The sequence below is a fragment of the Lodderomyces beijingensis genome, assembly GCF_963989305.1.
Source record: "Lodderomyces beijingensis strain CBS 14171 genome assembly, chromosome: 5".
Classification (NCBI taxonomy): domain Eukaryota; kingdom Fungi; phylum Ascomycota; class Pichiomycetes; order Serinales; family Debaryomycetaceae; genus Lodderomyces; species Lodderomyces beijingensis.
Genome location: NC_089974.1, coordinates 479,519 through 505,255, shown reverse-complemented (window position 1 = coordinate 505,255; position 25,737 = coordinate 479,519). Strand labels below are relative to the sequence as shown.

Sequence of the window (25,737 nt, the reverse complement as noted above, 5' to 3'; positions counted from 1 at the left end):
GAAGCATTTTGACTCACTCTTGGGTCCTATTCATGCTTTTGCTTCCATTATGAAGGGGGGGGGGGGAAGAGGGAGGAGTGTCTTGCCATACACTTTAGATGCTTGCTGGTGATACCCGTGAAGCTCATCGGTTTTTCCCTGTATATTTCACCAAAGATTGTCTTTATTTATTAATATATAATGATTCCCCATTCGCAGCCCTCCTCGCAAGGGTCTGCCTGTTTGGCGTCTGATGATTTGCGCTTTTTCAGATGCTTTTTTTTCTCTTTTCTCAACACTACGCGTCGATATTTGAGCTATTTTTATGCCCCACGAGGTCAGGGTTGACGTTTGAAACTTTTAGCATTTTGCAGAACTAGATTATTTTTGAGCTATTGTTCAACAAGAACATATGTGTGTGTGGTTTGGAACTATGGGATAGGTCTTGATAGGACAAAGAGTTATAGGGGGGTTTGGCAAGTGTGTGCGTGATGGAGCATTGTCTCGATCATCAACGCGTTTCGTTTTATACAGCCAAAAAAAGAAAGAAAGACGTTGTTGATCTGGTCAGCTTGTGTAGGCCCAACCCAGGAATAAACGGATTCCTCGTGTCGTTGATGTGCCCCAAATTAGCTATTGTTTTTCAAAAAGTAGGCAGCTATGCCTCATAAAAATATCATCAATGAGAGTGATAGCTGCGAAGAAAATTGATTAGAATGGTGCAGTCAAATGATCGGTGGGTTTTGGCAGACGAATAAGGAGCATATCCTCGCAACACAATGCTTCGAGTCCAAAGCACGGGTCTATAACTCCGATGTGAAATGCATATTAGGAGAACGGGTAAGGGATTGGCGCCTACCATGCCGCACAGGAATTGTTTTGCATTTTGGAAATTGTGGCCCAACCCCAAGGTGGAACCCTCGTTGCATATGAACGTGGTGTAACTTTTCAATTTTTCGATAACTCTGAGATGAATGGGAAGGGGAAATGCCTAACTTGCAAGAATTAAATACGAAAATCAAGTTCCACATTTTAACGTTTTCCGCGTTTGCTAAATGTGCATATTTAGATGAAGTTTAGAAACAAAGAAACTGGACTAGCTTCAAAAAAAGAAAAAGAAAAGAAAGAGTTTATGGTTTGGATGTGGTTCTTATGATCGTCAGAGCAGGAATTGAGATATAAAATGTGATCGGCATGCCACCTTTTATCCAACCACATGCCCGACCGGTATGTAGCCGCTCGTTTTGTTTCTTTTTTTTGTTTTGTTTTTGGTGGAACGCTTGAAGTTTCTGTTTCGTTTGGGAAAGTTTGATGCTTTGTCTTTTCATCATTTTGATTTTGGAGTTGCAGCTAGCATTTGCCGGCGATGATGGCTACGCTCCAACTAAAAGCGCTTGTCCCGGAGGCAAGTTGACCCGTGCTGCCCTGGAGGGGCTCAATCCAGAAGAAAACGCATACATCCAGCAGAGAAATGCTGTTGCAAAACAGAACCTAGCATCGTATCTTAAAGGTGCCAACTTGCGAGACTTTGACGTTGATTCATTCTTGCGTTCGGCAAACCCCAGCATCGGTCTTTCGTTCTCTGGCGGTGGGTACAGAGCTCAGTTGACTGGAGCTGGAGCATACGCGGCTTTGGATTCAAGGACCGCAGTTGGCAAGGGAAAGGGACTTGGCGGAATTTTGCAATCGGCGCAGTATATCTCCGGACTAAGTGGTGGTTCTTGGCTCGTGGGTTCACTAGCCAGTAACAACATGATCTCCATTGACGAATTGTTGCAGCAAAATACGCTATGGCAGACAGAGCACTCCATACTTGACTTCTACGGAGGTATCCATTTCATCAAGAACACGGAGATGTGGATAGACATTGACGAACAAGTGCATGGAAAGAAAGACGCTGGATTCGACGTTAGTATCACTGATGTGTGGGGACGAGCCTTGAGCTATCAGTTGCTAGCAAACTCAAACAACAAGGGAGCCGGAACCAAGTTTCTGGATGTCATGAAGCAAGACCAGTTTCAAAACCACAAAGCGCCTTTCCCTATCTTGGTGGCTGACGGTAGAGCACCAGATACCGACATTATCAACTTCAACAGCACTGTTTTGTCTATTACCCCGTTTGAGTTGGGCAGCGAGGATCCTACTTTGCAGACATTTGTCCAGTTGAAATATTTGGGAACGGAATTAGATGATGGAACCCCCTCTGATCCAAACTCATGCGTCACCGGGTTTGACAATGCGGGTTTTTTAATGGGCACAAGCTCCTCCTTGTTCAACAACATTGTGTTGTCCATTGATAAATCCAGCTTACCTCTGTTTTTGAAAAACTTTATCAATAACGTGCTTGTGACCCCGTTTGAAAAATTAAATGTTGACGTTGCCAAATACGACCCAAATCCATTTTACAAGAGCTCCAGTCAAGATTCGACAATTGCCAAGTCGAAAACACTATATCTTGTCGATGGTGGTGAAGATGGAGAAAATGTCCCCTTGTTGCCCTTAGTGCATCGGAAAGTCAATACTCTTTTTGCCTTTGACAATTCCAACAATGATTTGACATGGCCATCGGGGAAAAGTTTGATCAAAACCTATGAACGGCAATTCACTCCTCAGGGTGCAAACTTTGCGTTTCCCTATGTTCCCGATGAAGCGACTTTTTTAAACTTGAACCTTACCGCCAGGCCAACTTTCTTTGGCTGCGACGCGAAGAACCTCTCGTCCTTAACGAGCAACATTTACGACGTCCCACTTGTCGTTTACGTCGCCAACAGGCCTTTTTCCTACTGGTCCAATACCTCAACTTTCAAGTTGGAGTATAGTCAATCCGAACGTCAAGCAATGATCACCAATGGGTTTGAGTTGGCAACAAGATTGAACGGAACGGTCGATCCAGAGTGGCCAGCTTGTGTAGGGTGCGCGATAATCCGGAGAGAACAGGAAAGGTTGGGGCACGCGCAAAATGATCAATGCAAGAAATGCTTTGAGCGCTATTGCTGGAACGGCAAAGTTTACCGTGGTCCTTCCATAGGTGACAATTTCGATGAAAATGGACGTACTGTGGATGCAAATGTTTATAATTCCAGGAATGTGCCGGGCATAAACGATGGCGGTCCGCTGGTTAAAAGGAGAAAAATTTGAAATGACGATTGATTTGTTGGGACTTAGTTCGACCTCGGTGTACTTGTGAAAAAAAAAAAACCCAGTTTGTAGAAAATCTAAAAGTTTGATATTCATTGGACCTTGTCTGTTGTGTAGGGGCGAGGGGGGTTTGAAGCAAGGACGCTGAGCCTAACTGGATAAGAGTATGGCTTTATGATGGCTGCTGCTGCCCAAGGGTTTAACAAAAGTTGATGACTTTGAAAGTCTAATGTTGAGACTTCTTTGAAAGGTTCCATTTCAATCTCGATTGCACAGTGCAATTTCATGACGTCAAATTGGGACATTGCTTAGCTTTATTGCAGAGGCAGCTTTGAGCACATTTCTGCTTAATGTTGCAAAACACAATCGCTTTTGAAAATCAAGATTGGCTGAAGGATCGTCTTTTTGAGTTGATACTTATGAGATCCAATCCGTTTACGTTCTCACCCTACCAGACGTCGAGTTGAAGTGAACTTCCCTCTAATGTTTCATTTCTCGAATCTCATTCGTGATTGAGTGAAATCCGGAAATGGCGATGCTGCCAAGTACAAAGCTGATTACTTGCCTGAAATGTTCATCAATCCACGATGCCAGAGAAATTGCTCAGATTGTCCAAATGTCCACTATTGCAAAGATTGGACCTACAGGTGCAACTAAAGGGCCGATAGAGAACTGCCCTTCAATTTACCCACGTAATGTAATGAACAAGACCACAACAGGAAAGGGTAGCATCACGTGATGGTTGCAACCTATTCAATTTGTGTATTTTTATTTTCTTTTTTTTTCGCAGCCAAACCTGGGAGGGGCCGGTCGAATTCGAAAGTAGTAGAGGTGAGAGAGAGAGATGAAAAGCTCACGGCCTCGTCCCTCGCAATTATCTCATCTGGAAGCTGACCGGGGCCTTCAGCCCACACCCTCTTGCAAAGAAGATTGCCGACTTCGAGCTCGTTAGTGTTAGCTTGAGGCCTTTCAAATCGCTCAGCTGAAGTTGAGAGAATTCCTACAAACAAAAAAACCAATCAAGTTAGACAAAAGGGGGGTTCAAATATCAATTAATATGCATAAATATAAAATAGGATAATAAATAGCAAATATAGTGAAATCACTCTAGAATCAAGGGTGCCTGTTTTTGTTGGTGTTGGACTTGGTGATGGTGTTGAAACCCCATGACTCATCCATATATCCGAATCCCATGAAGACTCTTCCATATTTTGTTGATGAGGCAGCACGCTGCTTCTCACGGGGCACAGCTTTACTCTTGTCCACCTCGACACACTTGTTAACTAGTGCCTCTTCGTAGTTCAACCAGGAACGTCCGGGGTTTCTTAAAGTCTCGATGCTTTCTGCAGATAATCCTTCGGTGTCAAAGAGTAGTCCATGGTTGGACTTCAGCTTAATTTGAAACCAGCCCGTCATCTTGCTTTGCAACCTCATGAACTTTGCCTTGACTTTTTGGACGTGGTAACGACACGGCTGAGGAACCAACACTTTCTGTTGTTCTTGCACTTGCACTGGTTGTTGCACTGGTTGTTTTTGTTGTGGAGATTGTTTTGCTTGCACAGGTTGTTGCCCTTGTTCATCATCATCGTAGGTGACTTCGACGAACTCATGTTCAATCACATGTGGTGAGAATTGAACTAAGCGGGCTCGGTTCTCAAAAGCATCAAGAAGCCTCATGGATTCTTCACTGTGGCCATCAGCGAATAATTCAAGAAACTTGGGCTTGGTGTTTGAAGACTTGGAGCTTGAACTGGAGCTAGAGTTTGAATTTGAACGTGTAGCATTTCTTTGATATGCTTTGTTTGTAGTTCCAAAAAGGGATGAACTATCAAAGCAGCTCAGGTGGGAAACATCGCGGGCGGCGTTCAAGACAACTGCATCTGGTTGGAATTTTGGAGCAGCTGACTTGATTGAGAATTGTCCGGCAGTGAATGATTGGACCTTGACAGACTGACACTCGGACACGGACACGGACTCGGTCACAGGCTCAAACTTGGTATGCTTTTTAATACATGGTCTCAACAATTGCGCGGCATTAACTGATTCGGAACGGGACTCAATCTTGGTATGCTTCTTAAACACTGACTTTAAGAAGCGGCGCACACCAAATGACTCGACTGTGGTATGCTTCTTCTTGATAACCGACTTTAACAATTGGTGGACATTGAATGATTTGACTTTGACTGACTCGGACTCGGACTCGGACTTGGTTGAACCATTGTCCTTGGTGCCCTGGTTTGATTGAGGTTTTTCAGCTTCACCAGGTGCAGTAGTTTTCTTAATCGTAGTTTCCTTGCAGTTCAAATCAAAATCGGCATTAACATCAACAGTAACAGTTGAAGTTGGTAAACCCTTAAACTTTGACAAATCGTTTGGGTTTGCTTTGAAAAAGCGTTTAAAACTCTTTGGGGTGGATGCAGAAGGTGCATTCAAAAATTGCGTTTCGTGAGTAACTTGCATTTCGTGTTTGTTTGTTTGGAAGTTAGTTGAAACGCTGATAAAGTATAAAACTTGTTTGTTGATGAAAAGGAGAAAGGAAGGAAGGAAATAAAGAAGATATACAAACTGGATTGAAAGCTGAAATTCAAAAGTTGTCCTTATATATTGTTGTTCTGGGACTAACAAAAAATATTTTGCAGCCATTTCATAAGTTGCGTATGCCTGCAAAAAATGCAGCTGGTAGCAGCACCCAGAGGCCGGTGTTGCAGTAGAGGTACATGGTCAAGCAAGACTGGGCTCCTTGAAGAATAAACACCATCCAATCCGAGTTTCCCCTTGGCGGTTTATGCTTCAAGGCTGCTACAGATAGCAATTGCGAATAAGCATTTCTCTAGGCTTGGCTTTTTAGCACTATTAATGTTTCTTTCTCTACAATAATAGGGGTCTCTACAATAATAGGGGTATACGAAACTAGAATTGGAGCAAAACTGCGCCAAAAATAACAAAATCACCACCAGCACAATCAAGCTATGCAACATCAAATGACTCCTTGCCAAAGTCGGGCTTTCCTCCCAAGGTTGCAAAAATGTCACCCACGTAATTCGATGAAGCGTAAACTTTACCTTTGGCATAAACAAAGAGGGAGGATACGCCACAACCTTGCGTTGGTACTTTTTGGAGAAATATTCACCCTGCTCCGTCGACCCTAACAAGCCGTACTCTTCTCCGTCGTAGCTGTGCAATATAATGGTTCGCTTGAATTTATGCCCGGCTTTTTCCAACTCGCCTAGTGCTCTGGCCACTTCCAATAACGTCGAAGACCCGGTGTTTGGTTCTTCGGCCCCACCTTTGACCTAAACAAATTTTGCAGCAATTGGTGCCAATCATAGTCCGACCCAGCATATCAAACCTCTCCATCTTGTAAAAAGAATTATTAAGGCTACGGCATTCCAAACATTTATTGAGCCTGTAGATTTATTTTCATGGTTTTCTTCTTTTTTTTTTCTACCTTACTCCAATCGACAAGTCAGTAATATTCAACTAGCTTTTTTCTGAAACTGTCTCGAAAATGACCAACGAAGAGTCCATAGAAGTCAAATTGGTCGAAAGCTTGAACTTGATCAAACTATGCTTAGCCTTGAGAAAAGGCGAAACACACACGTCAAACCAAAACCAAAATCACGATTTCACCGCCGGTACACACTTGAACGAAACTCCAGCTATACTTCTGTCCGTTGCCACAACAATTCCGAAAAGTTCAACAAGTTGTTTACTTTAAAGCTGGAAATCAGAGATGATGAGACGGGTGTCCGTTATTGGAAGAGATACTGCTGTGAAATGGAACAATGCAAGTGAAGATGAATGTGCAGTGGTAAATGCGCCAGATACAGAAGCTGTTTTATCTAGTAACTCACGGTTAGATGGCGATGTTGAGGAGGGTTCATGCCCACCTGTGAAGATTAACAATTCGGTTATTTCCGCTGTTGGAATCATACACCAGAGACAAGCTATGTTAAGATTTTTTGGATATATGCAGCACACACATTTTCGCGAGAACAAGATCTTCCTGATGGTGATTTTTTTGGGTCACCAAAAGTATTACCCCCCACCCCCCACGGAAACACGGGTAACCCCCCCCCCCCCCCACGGCATAAAGTGACTGAATTTTATCACTTGTCTCGAATTCGTGCAAGAAGAAAAGAAGAAGGGGAAAAGAGGGGAGGAAAGATTGTGATCCACCATCCTTCTTTCAATACCAAGCGTAAGGTACTTGTGTGAAAAAGGCAAAGCTCACGGTTTATAGTTGTAATCTTGCAGATTCTGAACGGCTGACACAGAGTTGCCAGTTTTCCAAAAACTCAGTTAATGAAAGAAAAACCATTTTGTCATTTTCTTTAGTATCATCGCGGGCCATTTCCAAGCTCTCTCCCCTCTCCACTAAGCTTAACATTTCGTTTCATGCCGTTAACACATACTCGCTGTCCTTGAAAATAGCCAGCACCTTTACATAACCTTCCAACAATAGCAGTGCAACGTTTACTACTGCAAAATTAGTGCCATTTCAAACGCGGTTGAGCTTCCAACTTCTGAGTCGTTTTCCCTCTTTCTTCAACGGAGGGGAGTAGTCAAGAGACTTGACCATGGTCTTTGTATTCAAAAAAAGAAAAAACGAAAAAAGAAGATGAAACTCTGCCGAGATCTAGACCCAGTGTGTGCCTGAGATCTCGAAGGAGCCAAAAAGAAATACAACGGTTACACAAAATCACATTTAGCAACCATAATTTTTTTTTATTTATCCGATGACGTCGTTGGGATGAATCGGAAGAAGTGAAGGTTTTTCAAACTTGAGTCAAATCAGGATCGAAATTATAACGTCGCAGGTCAACTGAGAAGCCAGGTTGAGTGAGCTTTGAGTTTTCTTCATGTGGGGGAGGATAAATGGGTGAAATGAGGAGACCAAAGAGAAGCCGTCATTCGTGTGGTGGGTGTGGACCAAACGGATCCTTCAATTGTTTCCAAATTCAAGGCAAGAAGCAATTGCATCTCCTTTCATCCTACAGATGGTTCTAGGTCCTCTACCTTCTCTCTCTTCGTATCAATGGAACACTTGCGTTGTTGTTAGTATTGTTTTTTCTTTTTTTTATTTTTGGGTTTGCATTATCAATACGCGGTGGATGCTGGTTTCAAAAGAAACTCATCTCATCCAGGTGGTAAATGCCTCATCCAAAAATATACTTAGCATTCACAACCCAAAAGCTCAACTTCACCCCCCATTCTCCTCCTCCCCTCAGCAAAGTAGGTAACCTTTTTTTTTGCGAGAGAAAGAAAGAGAGGGGTGCTGCTGCTAAGGGCAATCTTTTGAATAGATGACTAGACAATTGGGGGCAGGCTAGCCCCTCCCTCACACTTTACTGAGATGGCTCGAAATCTGTTCTTTTGTTGAGCAAGCTGTCGTAGACGCCTGGCAACAGATACGCCACGTAGCTGTGTGTTATCCCATGAAATCTACTGCTGTGTTCGACACGGTTCAAATTTGTCCCAACTTTGAGCAAGAAAAGCCTGGGGCTGTAGGGCCTCAAAGTCTGAATACGTCGTAGCTAGCGTAAGGGCACTTCTTAAGTAGATGGACTTTGCACTTTTGTATTTCTCGGAAAAACTTGGCCTAGGGCAAAAAAATTTAGAGGGGTAGGAGGAGGAGGGGGGTTTCTTTTGTGCAATAGTGCATACTGCGTATGCCGGAAGATAAACACCCATCTCTTGATGTCGATGTCGTAGCTGTTACTTGTACCATAACTTATTAGTTGGAATGAGATCGCATACAAACATATATATAGGGGCATCTCCTCCTAATCTATTTCTTTTCCCTCTGTTGAATGTGTGTTCTGCAACTCTATCCCATTTTATAACATTCATTATCCGAAAACTCATCCAAAAATGACAGCTTCTACACCATATGAAATTGAAAAACCCTTCAAAGTCAGTATAATAGGCTCCGGAAACTGGGGCACAGCAGTAGCCAAGCTAGTAGCTGAAAACTGTGCTGAGAAACCACAGATTTTCCAACGTGAGGTCAACATGTGGGTGTTCCAAGAAGATATAGATGGCAGAAAACTCACAGATGTGATCAACACCGACCACGAAAACGTCAAGTACTTGCCCGGCATCCAATTACCAGACAATTTAGTCGCCAACCCCGACGTGGTTAATACCGTCAAGGATGCAGATTTGCTCATCTTCAACATTCCTCACCAGTTCCTACCCCATGTAAATAAGCAATTGAAGGGTCACGTGAAGCCCACCGCGAGAGCAGTCTCGTGTCTCAAGGGCTTGGAAGTGGACGCCGAAGGGTGCAAGTTGCTATCCACGTCCGTCACTGACGATTTGGGCATCTACTGCGGTGTCTTGTCCGGCGCCAACATTGCCACCGAAGTGGCCAAGGGCAACTGGTCCGAGACCTCCATCGGGTACACCGTGCCTCCCGACTTTAAAGGCCCCGGTAAGGACATTGACGAGTACGTCTTGAAGCAATTGTTCCACAGACCCTACTTCCACGTGAGAGTGATCCAGGACGTCGTGGGTGCTTCCATTGCGGGTGCATTGAAGAATGTCGTTGCCTGTGCCGTGGGTTTCGTTGTCGGCGCAGGCTGGGGCGACAATGCCAAGGCTGCAATCATGAGAATCGGAATCAAGGAAATCATCCATTTCGCCTCGTACTGGGAGAAATTCGGTATCAAAGGTTTGGCACCACCTAATCCAGCTACCTTCACCGAAGAGTCGGCTGGTGTCGCTGATTTGATCACAACGTGTTCTGGAGGCAGAAACGTCAAGGTTGCCAAATACATGGTTGAACACCAGGTGGATGCTTGGGAAGCTGAAAAAATCGTGCTCAATGGGCAAAGTTCCCAAGGTATAATCACCGCTAAAGAGGTTCACGAGTTGTTGACTCATTTCAAATTGACCGAGGAGTTCCCCTTGTTTGAAGCTACCTACAACATTATCTACGAAGGCGGCAATGTTGAGGAATTGCCTCACTTGTTGAACAAAGAAGACGAAGAGCGATAAAGGAAGAAAAAAAAACTGGAATTGGTGGTTAAATTAGAGTAGAGATAGAGATTTATACAGTAATATACTTTTTTTTGGCTTTTTTTCAGAATAGTAAACCTGTCTAGATGTCTGCTTTTGTAAAAGACCAGTCGTATATATTTCTATCTAACAAGTACTCAGTAAATACCAGATATTTCTTTTTCTTTAATGAAAGTCGTCGTCGTGTCTGTAGTCGCGATACATCTCGTCCCAATGATGGTCAACAATCTGCCCTTTTCTCCAAGGTCTAGTCTGGGGCCTAGCCGTCTGCGCGTCATTCGACAACCAATCATCTTCATCCATCCAGTCCCTCGTTTGCACCTGTCCACCACTAATGATTCTAGCCGCAGCAAGCGGCTCGACAATTCCCTCCAATTGCCCATCAGCCACATGCGCCAACGGGTCAGGAAGTCTATTTTCCTGTCGAGGCTGCGGCTCACTCTGTTGTGGCGGAAGTTGCGTTTCCGGGTAATTGACAATCGCGTAGCGATTCCATTCTACGGGAGATGCATTCGAGGCAGCTCTGTTTCTAGTTAGTCTGGAAGCTGGTGGTGGATAATTCGGGATCAGTTCGTCTCCCCAGTCTTCCATATCTTCATGCACGGGCGCATGGTAATCGACATCATTGGTGAATTTCACTTTTGGTGCTTGCGCCGTGGCAGAAGCTGAAGCTGCAGAAGCTGTTGCTGATGCTGCTTCTTCTCTGATGTCCTGCTTGTTGACTGCGTTCACCAACGCGTCATTCTGCAATTCAACCTGTCTATTCCCAATCGAGCTCATCAACTTGAGGAAATCCGAGTTTTTAAACTTGGAAGCCATGGCCGCGTCAGTGGTGTTCAACGAGTTCATCGAGGCTTCAACTTTTCGAGCCGTCTGGGCAAATAATTCATTGTCTGCCGTATCTTGAAGATCCTGTTGGAGCTGTGCCTCTGCCTGTGCCTCTGCCTGTGCCTGAACCGGTGCCTGTTGTTGCAACTCTCGTTCAATAGCATCAAATTCGCTTTCAAACTGTTTCTGCTGGTCATTCAACTTGTGTGCCTGTTGGTGTTCAGACTGTTGCTCATACTGTGGCACAGCATTAACTTCGGCCATCCGCATACTCCCCATGGCAAAATTAGGCCCCATATACTGCCGACTCTGCTGGATCAAATACGGTTGCTGCTGCTGCTGCTGCTGCTGCTGTTGTTGCTGAAGATGGTGGTGTTGCATGGTTTGCGCCCCTCCCTGTTGTGCAAACTGCTGCTGCCAGTTATTCTGCACCGCCGAACCTTGTTGCCGTTGATCTATACTCATCTTTGAAAAATCATTCACCCATCCTTGCTGATGTTGTTGTTGTGGTAGTGGCACATTCTGCATCATCTGCGGCCTATGCATCTCTGCAAAATTCTGGCCCTGGAAATCAAGTCCACCGTTGAACTTTTGGAAGTCATGATTTAGATTACCATCGACTCTTTGGCCCTGCCTGAAATCATGTAACCCTGGTTGTTGCTGGTGTTGTTGTTGTTGTTGACCGGCGTGTCTCTGGTGAATTAGTGACGAGTCTCTTTGAGCATGCTTATTGAGGTTTTGTAATGCACTTGAAGGTCCACAACTTGCTGCATCCATCTTTTATCCTGGATCCTTTATTGTAGATGATAAGGAATTGCATTGAGGGCATGGCCGATTTGCCGTCTCCACTTGTTCACTTCCCCAAAGAGATTAAACCGAGAGAGTGAGTCAGGTGATCAGCGGGTAGATGGAAGGAAAGAAAGGGAAAAAAAAATAGGGAAAGGTCATGTGATAAGCACGTGATATGTGTACTCCGCATAAAACTATCACTTCCTATAACCTGAATATACTACTATCATCAAACAACTCCAAGAACGCCTCATGGATAAACTCGTGGATGTTGGAAGTTTGCATAGACCGGCCGTATTTTTTGTAAGCCTTACCCGCGGCAACCCTCACTAGCGAACCAGCAGCATAACACGCCAAAATGTGAGCCTCATTCGCATCGAGCTCGACTTTATTATCCCAAAAGGAATCTAGGTAGTTGTTAGACCAGTTGACCAAGGTAGCTATGGCTCCAGTTAGCGTATCCCCCTGGCCCCCGACTCTCTTGTTGGAGCCAGGACTGTTATTGACCACCACGGTCTTCGTATTGGCGATGATGTCATTCTCGCCTTTTCTATAGACCAAGACATTGCCCAATTTTTCAGACACGCGTTGCGTTTGGTCGATTAGCACTTCTTGCGAGTAGGCCTTGGACAAGTCGACTTCAATGTCAAAATTTTTAGCTATTCTTTGGAATTCAACCACGTTGGGAGTGATGATTGCCTTGGCATAGTTTTTGATGAGCTGCGGCTGGATCGAGAGCAAGTATAGCGAGTCGGCGTCCAATACGATGGGTTTGTTCAAGACTTTGATCTCTTCGATGATCCGCACTAGTGTCTTGAGCATCAAGGGGTCCCTCCCGAATCCTGGCCCCACAACAACAATGTCGATTTTCCCTAGCAAAGTCTGCACTTTTGGTAGTATCGAATCGTCGATAATCTTGTTCAACACGCCATTGTTCAGCTGCAAGATCTCCTGAATCGACAAGGACTTCAAGTTGTTCAACTCGTCCTGCCCGATATTCAACGCCGAGTTCTCCAAATTGAGCAAATAAGGATGGACCATCAAATCTGGCGTGTATGACTTGATCACGGTAGCCGCTTGCTGTTCACATATAACATGAGACAAATCGGCACCAACCAAAGCAGCCGAGTGGCTCGAAAAAAAGGGTGCTCCCGTGTAGTCCTCGCTTCCGCCAATAACACATACTCTCCCAGCTTGGCCCTTATGGAAGTTTGGCAATAGCGGCTGAATCAATTGATGCGACAAGTGGATCAACTCCTTGTGCGACTTGTTGCGGAGCATTCTTGTGAAACTCGTTGGGGTAGCTGGCAAAAACGGAGTAAGATATTTTAGCGACAAAGTGGCTCTATTTGTAATCATCTACTAAAAAGTAGTAAGCCGATGGAATGGGATGAGACGGGACAGGATGGGACGGGTGTGGATAGAGATTTATCATTTCAATTGCTGTGAAGAAGTGTGCTTCTACTGCCTTTGGGGCCTTTGGGCATGCTCAATTACGTCAGCATGTGCTACAGGATTACGTAAAAAGCTCGGCCCTAAGACTCTCGGAATTCGGGATTCGCTTCTACCTCCGTCGTCCTCTAGAGGGATGGGGAACTGTGGATGGACGACGAGGGTCCAAATGTTCCAAGGAAGGGTATTAAAACTACGTCTTTAGGAACAGGGTGACAACCCTTTATCTAAGCTCTTCTTTCTGCTGCACACCGTTCTTCTTTGTCTTTTGTCTTTTGTCTTTTTGTTTGGTTGCCAAAGAAGTTGTGGTTCTCAGCCTTTAACCAATAAATTGCTCCTCCTCAGTACTGCTGCTGCAATGCGCTCTCTCTCTCTTTTTTTTTTCCCAGTCCCATCCACAGAAATATTTCTGCGGTGGACGATTTCCAGTATAAATAACGCAATTGGCACCCGCAGTTTTTATATTTTCCAACCCCCAAGGCAAGGTCAATTGCATTTCCATTCGGCCCTCAGGATTAGATAAACTTCAATTCACTTGTTCTAGAGGATGTCAGTTTCAAGAATCTTTCTGCCAAGGTTCATGTGGCCATTGGCAGGCGTAACAGTAGCCTCCCTTGGGTTGGCTTACTATTCGACCCAACCACGTTTCCAGATTAGCAACGAAAGCAAGACTTTTACCGGTGGGGACCAGCAATGGGTCGACTTGAAGTTGAAAAGCAGCGAGCAGTTGTCGCACAACACCAAGCACTTGACTTTTGAGTTGGCCAATCCGCAAGACGAGTCCGGTTTGGTTGTTGCTTCAATGTTGATGACCAAGTTTGTCACCCCCAAGGGCAACAATGTCATTCGACCATACACCCCTGTCTCTGAGCCAGAGCAGAAGGGAACCATTGATTTTGTCATTAAGAAATACGAGGGTGGCAAAATGTCGACTCATATCCACGACTTGAAACCAGGGGAAACTTTGTCCTTTAAAGGTCCCATTGTCAAGTGGAAATGGGAACCAAACCAGTTCAAGTCGATTGCTTTGATTGGCGGTGGTACCGGTATCACTCCCTTGTACCAATTGTTGCGTGACATCACTGACAATCCCGAAGACAAGACCAAAGTCTCCTTGATTTACGGATCCAAGTCTCCAGACGACGTTTTGCTCAAGGACCAAATCGACGAGATTGCCAACAAGCACAAGGAACAGGTTAATGTGACTTTTTTCGTTGATGAGAACAAAACCAACAAGGAGTGGGATGGCGAAGTTGGATATGTTACTAAGGAGTTTTTGGAAAAAGAGTTGGACAAGCCAAGTCCCGACTTTAAAGTCTTTGTTTGCGGTCCACCGGGCTTCTACAAGGCCATCTCCGGTGTCAAGGTGTCTCCATCCGATCAAGGTGAAGTCGAAGGTGCTTTGAAGGACTTGGGCTACAGCAAGGAACACGTTTTTAAATTTTAGATTACAGATATCATTAGATCTGAAAATAAAATTCTAGTATAGAAAAGAGGAAGAAAACAAGAGTTAGAAAGATTGTGCCTGGTATGTATTGCCTCTTTGTGGAGGCTTTCTAGACATCTCTCTCGAAAGTGATACTACCGTTAAAAACAACAACGTAGTATTTGTTGTCCATTTATCTACGATAATCCTTCTCTTGTCTCTATCGTCTCTATCGTCTCTGTCTCTGTTGGTTCTATCGTCTCTGTCTCTGTTGGTTCTATCGCCTCTGTCTCTGTTGGTTCTATCGCCTCTGTCTCTGTTGGTTCTATCGCCTCTGTCTCTGTTGGTTCTATCGCCTCTGTAGTGTCTGTCTCTATCGTCTCTGTCTATAAATTGGCATCGCCGTGGCCAATGGCCTTGGCGTATCTCTGTTTCTCTTGTTCTTCATCATAATGGCCGCCGTCATAAGTGTTGTACCCCCAATTATAAGGCTGATAAAACAACTCCCGGTCATACTTGACCAAACTCATAGGATCATCCCTCAACTTATAAACCAAGTCCGGGTTCGAAATGAAGAACCTCGAAAAACCAACCAAGGTGCGCCCATTGCTGACATCGTGCTTGATCTGGTTGAATTCCGGCGCATCATACGTGTAATTGCCGGCTCTCAACACGATACCCTTCCAAACTTGGTCCACAAACTCGTTGTTCCCCTTCATGGTGCTCATGTCGGCAGTCACGACTCCCTGAACACGAGGCTCGACCACGGAAACGTACCCCAATTGTTTGCCCGCGTTGGCTCGTTTCTGCAACTGGTCCAACAAGTACGAAAACTGCGGGATGGGGCTCGTCTGTTCTTCAACACCCTGGATCTCAGCCCAGGGCGATAACCGAATCGCCAATTTCTCCACGGGGATCACGGTGCTTAAATGGTCAATCAACTCCAAGATGAACCGCGCGCGGTTCTCAATCAGGCCACCGTACTTATCAGTGCGCAAATTGGTATTTTCATGCAAGAAAGTATCCAACAAATATCCATGCGCTCCATGCAACTCAAAGAAATCAAACCCGGCGCTCATGGCATTCTGCGCCGCCACTGTGAAATCCACGTGAATGATCCTGTCGATTTCATCCTGCGTCAACGCCTCAATCTCCAACCCTGCTTTTTGGGCAATATGCTTAGAGCGCCCATCGGGGTACAAGGCACTAGGCCCAACCAACTTCTGCCCTTCCTTTTTCAAGACGCGCGCATCGGCAACTCGACCCAAGAACCAAGCTTGACAGCTCAAAAAACTGCCTCGTTGATGCACAGCATCGACAATCTTGCGCCAGGCGCGAGTCTCGTCGGGTGTAGCGATCGCGGGTGCGCCATCGTATCCGCCAGCGGCACGGCTGACGAAGGTGGCCTCCGTGACGAGAAGCGTGCCCGGGTACTGTGCGCGTTGCGTGTAGTATTCGAGCATGAGGTCCGAGGGCATGTGGTGGCTTTGTTCATTTGGGGTCTGCGCTGCTCTGAATCTGGTGGTAGGGCAATAGACTATTCTGTTGGAGAGCGTCACGGGGCCGACCTGGATTGGATCGAAGACCAAGGTGTCTTTGAGTGGGCTCGACGGCATCGCTGGTGGTGGTGGAGAAAGAAACAAAAAAAAAAAGAAAGATAAAAAAAGATAAAAAAAAAAGTAGGTGATGGGACTTGGGGCAAGTTCGTTCTTGAAGTTTTGGTTGCGAAATTGTGGCGGCTGCTTAGATCTCTCTCCACCCCGCCAAAGATTCCCCAACCTCCACTAACCCTCGGCAAGCGGGAAAAGTGAAAAAAAAAAAGAGAAAGGGGGAACATTGCAGTTCTGAAATTTTGTCAACCCATGTCTTCCACCACCATCAAAATTGCAATCCAAGGATGCTGCCACGGAGAGCTAAACAAGATCTATAGCTCGATTCCGCGCGACACGCAACTCTTGCTAATATGCGGCGACTTCCAAGCGTTGCGAAACCAAGCAGACTTCCAAGCACTAAACGTGCCCCCCAAATACCAAAAACTAGGCGACTTCCAAGATTACTACAAGGGCAAACGCCAGGCTCTTGTGCCAACTATATTCATCGGCGGTAACCATGAATCGTCGCTGTACATGCAAGAACTCGCATATGGAGGCTGGGTGGCTCCCAATATTTACTACTTGGGCCAATTCGGCAGTGTTTGGTTTCGAGGCATTCAAATATGTGGGTGGAGCGGCATATACAATCACAACACTTTCCATCGAGATGAGCTCAGAGAGAAGTTGCCGTTTGATGCGTCGTCTATACGAAGCGTCTATCATCAGAAACTAGCGAGTTTCATCAAGATGTACTTGATGACGAGGGCGACGGCGACGAGGAACCAGCGGATCGATGTCGTGTTGAGCCATGATTGGCCCGTGGGGATTGAAAAATACGGAAACGCGGCGCAACTCTTACGCCAGAAGCCGTTTTTCAAAAACGATATCAAGTTGGGCCATTTGGGCAGTCCATTGAATCGGATCTTGTTGCATCATTTGCAGCCTCGGTATTGGTTTAGTGCCCATTTGCACGTTAAATTCGTGGCGAGCGTTGGTAGGAGATGGCACCTCCAAGAGTCATTTGCAGGTGCAAGAGGTGAGCCTCGACGGAAAGTAAAGAATGCCAATGAAATCGAGCTAGATATGGATAGTGCTTCTGAAGAAGATGACGGTGGTGCTGAAAAATCCGATTCCAATTGCAATAAGCGCCGCAAAACAGATCAGGAAATGCCGTGTGATAATACAACGTCTTTTATTGCTCTAGATAAATGTGGAGCCAGGAGGCAATTCTTCGAAGTGGTCAATATGCAGGTGTCACCGCAAAACACGAGCCATCCCTCGGTAAACAGCGACAGACTATACTATGACAAGCGTGCCATTGCCATTACCAAGCTCATGGACAAGACTCTGGGCCCGGAATTTGATTCCGTAATCCAGGATTTAGACTCGAGAACCGTGGTGAAGAAACCGGAAATCTTGAATCAGTTGCTCCCGTTGCTTGAGAAAGAGATGGATAAGTTGGACCACTTGAGTGATGATGAGTTTATCGTGCCTGAGAATTTCGAGGTTGTGGCTCCTGCCGATTACAGTGGCGAGCTAAAGTATTTCCGAAATGGCCAAACTGACGAATTTTGCAACAGATTCGGTTTAACTGAGTTGGAATTGTGATGGCGTGAATAAAAAAAAAACAAAAAAAAACTTATATTGAGCGCAATATCGAGCCCCCAGTTGTTGGTTTGATTTTACGAATGTTATTTCAAGCATCTACGTTTAATGACAGCAGCAGCAGTAAAAGAAGAAGAAGAAGAAGAAAAAGAAGTTCCACGACTAGAATAATTTGATTCTTGACCCGACTCAGCGTAGATTTTGAGGGGTCCAAGTTGGCTGTTTTTTTTGTTTCAATGAATAAGGCACGTGCCCGGCCAGCTAGAATCGGGGGAGCGTGTTGCGCCAACCAAGTGGATACTTTCCTCGGTTTCAAAGAATTTAGGCTCTAACCTTTTCTCAGTTCATTTTGCCAGTATACTTTGTTCTACGCCAGTCTTGCCTTGCCGCTGGATGGGCTGGTGTACGTGCAGCCAAACACACTCTCTGGTTCAGCTACGCACCAAGTACAAGATCTCAGCGATTATTATCTACTTTCAACACCGTTTTCTTTTCTTTTTTGTTTTTTTTTTTTTTTTTCCTTTTGATAGGATGGTGAAACCAATGACGTTGTCTTATGAACAAGTCTCTTATTTTCAACTATAACTATAAAGCCGTTGTGCTCGAAGAAGTAAGTCAGATTTAAGAAATTATTTTCGTCTCAGTGGCAATTTTTTGGAACTATAGAGAGAGAGAGAGCGAGAGGCGGGCCAAGGCAAAGCAACGCAAAGCAACGCAAAGCAACGCAAAGCAAAGCAAGACAAGACAAAGTCAAAGAGCCATACGCTTGACACTCGCACCCGTCTCAGCCTGGATTTTCTTCTGTCTCAATCGTCGGTCGAAATATACGCTGCTCCAGAAGCAAGCCCGTCGCTTAGGCTACCTCGGCAAGATCTCGTCTCCATCCGCCGCGATTTGACCTGCCTCTTTTCTTTTTCTTATCTTTTTCTTTTTTGTTTTGAGCCAGCGTGGATGTGTGGTTACATCCCATGCCCAGCTACGGGATCTACTCTATCGTGTATATGTTGAAGTTAGGTTTCGTCAGCTGATTACGCTCTCTGCCACGGGGTGCGTGTGTAGAAGAGAGGGGGGTGTTTTGGTGTGTTGTATGCTGATGATAATTTAGCAGCTGGGTCATGTGCGTTTTTTCTCTTCCAAGGGAATTTTCACTGGTGGCAAAACCGCGGCTGGCGAGAGTGCTGGGCCGGGAGGAGGGGCTGGGGGGTGACGATTGGGCTGAGAGGGCTGGCGGCTGGCGGCGGGCGCGCGCGCGAAAAAGGCGAGGCAAGGCGAGGCGATGTGGCTTTGAAGTTTAATTTTATTCTTTTTTCTGCTGTTCTGCTAGCACGACTGGTGGTATCTCGTGGTGGTAGTAGTGGTACTGCCCGCACGAGGAACACTGGCACCGCCATTTCTCTAGCACGGAAGTATCTACGCACCTGTTGTTATGTTTTCATGGTTTTTTTCTTCTCTATTACGGCGCTGTGTATTGGGATCTACACCAAAATTAAGCAACCAAATTCCATTTCCATTTCCATTTCCATTTCCAACTTCAGCTTCAGTTTCTGAACATTTCTACCAAAACACCCGGGCTTGCTTTGCCTAGCTACATCTCGTCTTGGTCAACTAGCTTTGCTCAGACTCAAACAATCATTTCCGTTCCGTTGCTTTCTGCCATCGTTTCAATTCCTCATTCTCCATTCTCGATAATAATCTCCTTTCAAGATGCCCTACGATACGCACAACCCTTTGACGGTGTCACTACCCTACAATTTTGTCAATAACCATGACTATCCAACCGAAGTCATGGCCAACCGGTTTTCCGCCTGGCGAGCTTTCATCAAGGAGATTTTGAACTACTTTAAGGAATACTCCAGCGTGCAAGAGGAAATAGTGCGACAACAATCTAGACTTCAGCAATCCCTCAGTGCCACTGCCCGGAGCTTACTAGTGCCTAATGGAGGCGGGGGCGGAGGATCTGGAGGAATAAACTTGCCCACGTCGCCGCTACTTGGCGGCGGCGGCGGCGGCGGTAGTGGTAGTCATAATAGTAATGGTTCTCAGGATATTGAATTGATTAACAAATTCTTTTTACCAGTTGACAATGGATCAGTCCAGGATGTGCCCAATGTCTTGTTCAAATACCACCAGCAAAACGTGGCATTGGCATCTAGAACGTTGAAAGATATCAACACGATTATTATTCCGAAATTAGAGGAATTGCGCAAGGACTTGTTAGTCAAAATCAAGGAAATTAAAAACCTACAAAATGACTTTAAGAATAACTTGGGTAAAGAAATGAATGAAACAAAGCTGTGCATTGGACAGTATAACCAAGCTATTGACACGGCTGGCAAATTGGATAACAACCACAACTTCCACACTGACGGAGATCCAAGCAAGTATGACCCCTATTTGGTTAAAATCAAACTAGATAGACAGTTGAAACGGCAACTAGTCGAAGAAAACTACCTCTACGATGCATACTCCAATTTGCAGACCGCGGGGAAGCAATTGGAAGGCATTGTGGTGACGGAGCTCCAAAGCTACCTCCACATGTTTTTGAATTTGGTGGGGGAGGAAAACTCCACTTTTACCAAATATTTGGTGCCCCACATTACCGAGGGCTTCCTTTCCAAAGAATCCAACTTTGAATGGAATGCATTTATCGAACGCAACTTGCCCACGAATAACCTCAACGTTAGTGCCGTGGGCAATCATACTACTTCCTCGATTAAAAACGGCACCTTTATTGATTTGGACATACCAAAGCGCCATTTCCTGGATATCATCATCAACAATTACTTCTCCAACTTGAATGTTGCCGTGCGTGAAGGGTACCTCGAGCGGAGATCCAAATTTCTCAAGAACTATTCTAGCGCGTGGTATGTCCTCACATGCTCATTTATCCACGAATTCAAATCAAACGATCGGAAAAAGGATCCGCACCCAGTGATGTCATTGCCATTGAACTCGTGCACCGTCAGCGACCACTCCAAAGATGACGGCAGAAACGAGGGAGCCTACAAGTTCATCCTTACGTCGAAACTGGCGAATGCCTTAATGCACAAGACTCATAAATGGGTGTTTAGAACCAGCACTTATCAGGACATGATTGATTGGTTCAATGACATTCTCAAATTGACAAAACTACCTACCCCTTCGTCTCGAGCCAGAACATTGCCCGAAAGGTCTCGTGAAAACCTTCAAACGGCTGCCTTGGGGAAAACCATGACAAATTCTTCGTCTATACGCTCCCCGCCAAAGTCCTTGAGAACTTTTGAGTCCAACCAGTCACAGCTCCAAAGGGGCGGGTCTCGCAGCGCACGAGCCACCTCGGAAACCACCTCGAACGTGAAACGATTATCCTCCACGTTTTCGCAAAAGAACCAGTCTCCAAGAATCGCCAATATGGTCAATAGTGACGGTACAATTATCACCCCGGTTGATACTTATGGCGACCTCAAACGTAATTCGAGTAGAATGAGCCATCACGATGTTCTTTGCTCCGAGCAGAATCAACACCAACAACAACATCAACAACAGCAGCAGCAGCAGCAGCAGCAGCAGCATTATCCAAATATCCCTCGTAGCCAACTGCCGGCTCTTCTGTATCAACCATATCATTTGATCCCCGTTGAATCTATGGGTGGTGCCAACGGCGGAAATCATTACCAACACGAGCAACTGTTTGGTTCGAACCCAGCAAGTGTACCCTACTATATTCCATCGACACCACAGCAATTCTACGATCCAGTTCAACAGCAGTACTATACCATCACCCCTTCAATGCCCAGCACGGCTCAGCAGCTGTCAAGAGCTCCATCCTTGATGCAACACATCAACCCGCAACCGCAGCCTCAATATTTCAACTCGGGCCCGCATGCAGGTTCTGATCCAACTGTAACGAGTTCACCCAACGTACAACCATTTGGCTCGGCTTATTTTGCCAATTACAACAATCAACAACCCCTCCAGCAACAACAACAACAGCAACCACCCCATCAATCGCACCAAAGTGCAATGCGGAACCCTGCTGCTGGTGAATCTGTCCCATACCCAACGTCCGACCCGTCCAATAGCGAAGTGGCAGAGAACTCGGGTGAGATTGCAAGTCAAACACTCGTCAATAACGAGCAACTCTCAGCTGAAAGAGCACAAGCCCCCTTGAGTGTACCACGACAATTGTCAGCAGATGAAGTCTCGACGTTGAAAAGCTCAAATCTCCCTCAACCTGAAAGCGTAATTGGTAACGGAAGCGGAGACATCAACATCGTCATCGCCAAAGACGACTGATACGCTAAACCTGGGCATTACGTAAACCAAATCTTACATATCGCATTAACTTTGCAAAATTTATAGCAAAGACTAGTTGAAAAAAAAAAAGAAAGAAAATCAATTTCAAATGTTTGTACCTTTATCTTATATTAAAACAAATAAAATCCATGCTATATTCTCTCAAAAATATTTTCATCCGTCCCCGCCGCTTTTCAAACAACAACACCAGAGTTTGAAGCGATACGAGGCCACAAGTCGGCACATTCTTTAGCAACAGGGCCAGTAATAGCAGAACCCTTCATTTCACCCTTGGGGTTAACAATAACACCAGCATTGTCTTCAAAGTACAAGTAGACACCATCTCTTCTTCTCCAAGGCTTGGATTGTCTAATGACGATAGCGGGCATGACCTTTTTACGCAATTCGGGTTTACCCTTCTTGACGGTGGCCATGACCATGTCACCGGCTGATGCAGCTGGCAACCTGTTCAATCTAGCGCCGATTCCCTTGACGGCCAAGACGTACAAGTTTCTAGCACCGGAGTTGTCTGCGCAGTTCATTATTGCTCCGACTGGGAGTGCCAACTACAGTTATATCACGTTAGTATATTTATGTATATTTGGAGATTTGCGGTGGGTGGGGAAAAGGCGGAGCTCGACGTGACTCCTCGAGAAATAACGACTTTTTCAAATCATCGTGGTGTCTTTCCAATATTTGAGCATGGCTTCATCCTGTTCTTGAACAATGTAATTCACGTTATCTCCTCCAGTTTTGAACTGTGTGTCTCCCCCGATGGTGATGGTGAAGGGGGAAAACACGATCGATCCGTTAAATTTTTTTTTTTCAAACTCCATCACTCAACCAAGATCCAACATTCTTGCTCTCCCAAGTCGCTCATTCCATTTGAGGTAGTTTCGGTTTCATATTTCACATACTGACATACGGAATTTGTTTCCTGAAGCTCCTGATCCTGACATTATTGATGTATATGCTTACTCGTGTAGCTAGCGTAGAAGTGTTCGTACTGGAATTTTTTTTTTAATGGCTGATGATAGTGTGGAAAATTTTCAGTGCGAGAAAGGGCGAGAGACACCGTGTGTGTGTGTGGGCGAGAGAGAGCAGCAGCGGCAGTAGTGGCAGTAGCAGCGTACGCTGGAGGGAGATTCAGAGCGTCGATGGCGTGCTACCAGATGCTACTGAAAAAAGTGCCGTTTTGAGAATCGAATGCGGCGTCGAATAAATTGGGTAGATTGGTGGTTGTAGCCCTATACATCACGTGACATCTTCAAGAACTTTTTCGCATTCGCCCACGGCCAATCTCATTGCACTCTCTGGCATCTATGAAGGTAAGTCGATTGGAGAGGACACCAGAAATATTTGAGACACTTCCGAATCAGCCATGGGGATTTGAAAAAAAAAAAGGAGCGCAAGATGAGCGCTTAGATAGTGGGCCATCAAGGTTGTTGCAATCTTTTCGTAGAAGGAGTGTGTTTTTGGAGAGATTCCCGGCTATTGACTCAGAGATAAGCGTTCGGAAGCTCCTGTACAGTGCAAGCGTTGCGCAGCACGGCCGCACGGCCGTTCAGATTTGGAAACACCATCTTGTAAACCCAAGCGAAGAAGATTTCTCACAATCTTATCGTTGTCGATGATACTCGATTCTTTCAGATTTTGATTCCAATTTTTTGGTTGCAAAATTTGGGGGGTATAAGGTTTATGTACTTGAAATCTCTCGTGATTTCTGCCATATACTTGCTGGGTCTAGTTTGAGAGAGCTATTGTCTCCTCTGGTATCTTTATCTCATTTCCGCGATGAAAGCGCAACGGCCAAGTTTTATTCCACTCACCAGTCGTGATGTCAGCCTAATCGGGTAGTTTGCGACGTTCTGATAAGGCCCGTTTCAAACAAGAGCGCCAATGCGCAAGTTGCAATTGTTGATGTGCGTCCATCGCCCTTTCTTATCCTTCTCCTCCTCCTCCTCCTCCACCACTTTCTCCCCCACGCAATTCTCTTCTCCACGTTTAATTGTATTGATAAACATGAAGACAGTATAAGAAGGAAATCAAATGCCCCGAGTTCAATATTGAGATGCTAGGAGGGGACCTCATATCATGGGCTATTCCAACTTCACCAAACCATTTGCTGTCGTGCGAAACGCACTATGGGGCGTCCCTCCCAGTGATCCCAAGGAGCGACGCTATTTGCTCAAACTAGACATCTTTGTGCTATCCTACGTGTGTCTCATGTACTGGGTCAACTATCTAGACCGAGCCAACGTTTCCAACGCCTACGTCTCGGGGATGAAGCAGGATTTGAACATGGGCGGCGATGACTTCAATTTGGTCAACACCATTTTCTACATAGGCTACATCATCTCCATGGTTCCGCACAATATGATCTTGTTGAAAGTGAGACCTAGGTATTGGCTAACCATCTGTGCTGCCATCTGGTCGATCTTGACGCTTGCAACGTACAAAGTCACCCACTTCTACCAACTTTGCGTGATTCGCTTCTTCCAAGCCATGTTTGAAAGCTGCATCTTTGGCGGTGTCCATTTGATCTTGGGATCCTACTATACAAACAAGAAGGACTTGATAATCCGGAGTTTTGTCTTTACATCGAGCGGCTTGGTGGGCCAAATCTTTTCCGGGGTGATCCAAGCAGCAGTGCACAAGACCATGAACGGATGGCACGGGCTAGCAAGCTGGCGAGTGCTCTTCATCATGGACTTTATCTGCAGCTTCCCCATTGTCATCTACGGGTTCATCTTTTTCCCCGACGCCCCCGATGTGGGTAAACCGTTCTACTTCACCGAGGAAGAACACCAAATGGCCCTCGCGAAAATGACCAAGCCCAAATACGACAAGTTCAACACGGACTTGATCCGGCGAATCTTTGGCCGCTGGCACTGGTACCTCTTTAGCATGCTCTGGATCGTGGGCGCCATCAACGAATCCTTCGCCACCAACAGCATCTTTGCCCTTTGGTTGAACCACTACAATTACTCCGTCGAGGATCGCAACCATTTCCCCATGGGCGTATTCGCCGTTGGTGTTTTGGCGACGGCATTATCGGCGTACTATATCCGCTACGTGGGCAACGGCAAGCTGCATTGGCACGTGAGCCTCGCTATCGCTGCCGTCATGGTCATTTCGCCCGTGATCCAACTATGCAAGCCCTTCGACAAAACGGCCGTGTTTGTCGCGCAGTATTTGCTGGGGGTCAGCTACGCGGCCCAGACTGTTTCCTTCAGCTGGGCCAACGTGGTATGCGCTAATGACTTACAGGAGCGTGCCATTGTGATTAGTTCCATGAACATGTTGGGCAACTGCATGAATGCGTGGTGGTCCATCACGTTTTTCGGCGCAAAGACAGCACCTCGGTTTCGAAATGGTGCTATTGCGTTGATCAGTTCCGCTGCTGCCACTTTGTTTGTCGTTGGTCTTATTGCCTGGTTGCAAATGAGAGAAGACAAGAGGAGAGGTGGAATTGTTGATACTTTTGACGCTGTTGAGGCTGCTGAAAGCGGCGAAGATAGCACTTGTGGTGGTGGTGATAGTCTTGCCGAATTTGACGAAAAGAAGTTGGCTTCTTTGCCTCGCGTGGAGTACTAACTGAGAAATTAAAATAAAAAGTGCTATACTTTG

General features: G+C 45.7%; 11 protein-coding genes across 11 annotated transcripts; 6 read left to right on the top strand and 5 right to left on the bottom strand. All coding sequences in view use genetic code 12, as the record gives it.

The window, feature by feature from the left end:
• Positions 1-1,290: 1,290 nt before the first annotated feature.
• LODBEIA_P41100 (uncharacterized protein) lies at positions 1,291-3,117 on the top strand (the record flags this gene model as incomplete). The annotated part of the gene is made up of 1 exon (XM_066974296.1): positions 1,291-3,117. One exon carries the CDS (start codon positions 1,291-1,293, stop codon positions 3,115-3,117), a length of 1,827 nt encoding a protein of 608 aa, XP_066831048.1.
• Positions 3,118-4,230: 1,113 nt separating this feature from the next.
• On the bottom strand, positions 4,231-5,577 carry LODBEIA_P41090 (uncharacterized protein; the record flags this gene model as incomplete). Its single annotated transcript, XM_066974294.1, has 1 exon — positions 4,231-5,577. One exon carries the CDS (start codon positions 5,575-5,577, stop codon positions 4,231-4,233), a length of 1,347 nt encoding a protein of 448 aa, XP_066831047.1.
• A 3,414-nt stretch (positions 5,578-8,991) lies between these two features.
• Positions 8,992-10,119, top strand: LODBEIA_P41080 (uncharacterized protein; the record flags this gene model as incomplete). Its single annotated transcript, XM_066974293.1, has 1 exon — positions 8,992-10,119. One exon carries the CDS (start codon positions 8,992-8,994, stop codon positions 10,117-10,119), a length of 1,128 nt encoding a protein of 375 aa, XP_066831046.1.
• Positions 10,120-10,305: 186 nt separating this feature from the next.
• Positions 10,306-11,745, bottom strand: LODBEIA_P41070 (uncharacterized protein; the record flags this gene model as incomplete). Its single annotated transcript, XM_066974292.1, has 1 exon — positions 10,306-11,745. The coding sequence occupies one exon, from the start codon at positions 11,743-11,745 to the stop codon at positions 10,306-10,308; it is 1,440 nt and encodes a 479-aa protein (XP_066831045.1).
• Positions 11,746-11,961: 216 nt separating this feature from the next.
• On the bottom strand, positions 11,962-13,038 carry LODBEIA_P41060 (uncharacterized protein; the record flags this gene model as incomplete). The annotated part of the gene is made up of 1 exon (XM_066974291.1): positions 11,962-13,038. The coding sequence occupies one exon, from the start codon at positions 13,036-13,038 to the stop codon at positions 11,962-11,964; it is 1,077 nt and encodes a 358-aa protein (XP_066831044.1).
• Positions 13,039-13,789: 751 nt separating this feature from the next.
• LODBEIA_P41050 (uncharacterized protein) lies at positions 13,790-14,656 on the top strand (the record flags this gene model as incomplete). The annotated part of the gene is made up of 1 exon (XM_066974290.1): positions 13,790-14,656. One exon carries the CDS (start codon positions 13,790-13,792, stop codon positions 14,654-14,656), a length of 867 nt encoding a protein of 288 aa, XP_066831043.1.
• Positions 14,657-15,021: 365 nt separating this feature from the next.
• LODBEIA_P41040 (uncharacterized protein) lies at positions 15,022-16,251 on the bottom strand (the record flags this gene model as incomplete). The annotated part of the gene is made up of 1 exon (XM_066974289.1): positions 15,022-16,251. One exon carries the CDS (start codon positions 16,249-16,251, stop codon positions 15,022-15,024), a length of 1,230 nt encoding a protein of 409 aa, XP_066831042.1.
• A 246-nt stretch (positions 16,252-16,497) lies between these two features.
• Positions 16,498-17,835, top strand: LODBEIA_P41030 (uncharacterized protein; the record flags this gene model as incomplete). Its single annotated transcript, XM_066974288.1, has 1 exon — positions 16,498-17,835. One exon carries the CDS (start codon positions 16,498-16,500, stop codon positions 17,833-17,835), a length of 1,338 nt encoding a protein of 445 aa, XP_066831041.1.
• Positions 17,836-19,536: 1,701 nt separating this feature from the next.
• On the top strand, positions 19,537-22,107 carry LODBEIA_P41020 (uncharacterized protein; the record flags this gene model as incomplete). Its single annotated transcript, XM_066974287.1, has 1 exon — positions 19,537-22,107. One exon carries the CDS (start codon positions 19,537-19,539, stop codon positions 22,105-22,107), a length of 2,571 nt encoding a protein of 856 aa, XP_066831040.1.
• A 194-nt stretch (positions 22,108-22,301) lies between these two features.
• LODBEIA_P41010 (60S ribosomal protein uL14) lies at positions 22,302-23,066 on the bottom strand (the record flags this gene model as incomplete). The annotated part of the gene is made up of 2 exons (XM_066974286.1): positions 22,302-22,673; positions 23,025-23,066. 2 exons carry the CDS (start codon positions 23,064-23,066, stop codon positions 22,302-22,304), a joined length of 414 nt encoding a protein of 137 aa, XP_066831039.1.
• Positions 23,067-24,201: 1,135 nt separating this feature from the next.
• On the top strand, positions 24,202-25,704 carry LODBEIA_P41000 (uncharacterized protein; the record flags this gene model as incomplete). Its single annotated transcript, XM_066974285.1, has 1 exon — positions 24,202-25,704. One exon carries the CDS (start codon positions 24,202-24,204, stop codon positions 25,702-25,704), a length of 1,503 nt encoding a protein of 500 aa, XP_066831038.1.
• Between the last annotated feature and the right edge of the window lie 33 nt (positions 25,705-25,737).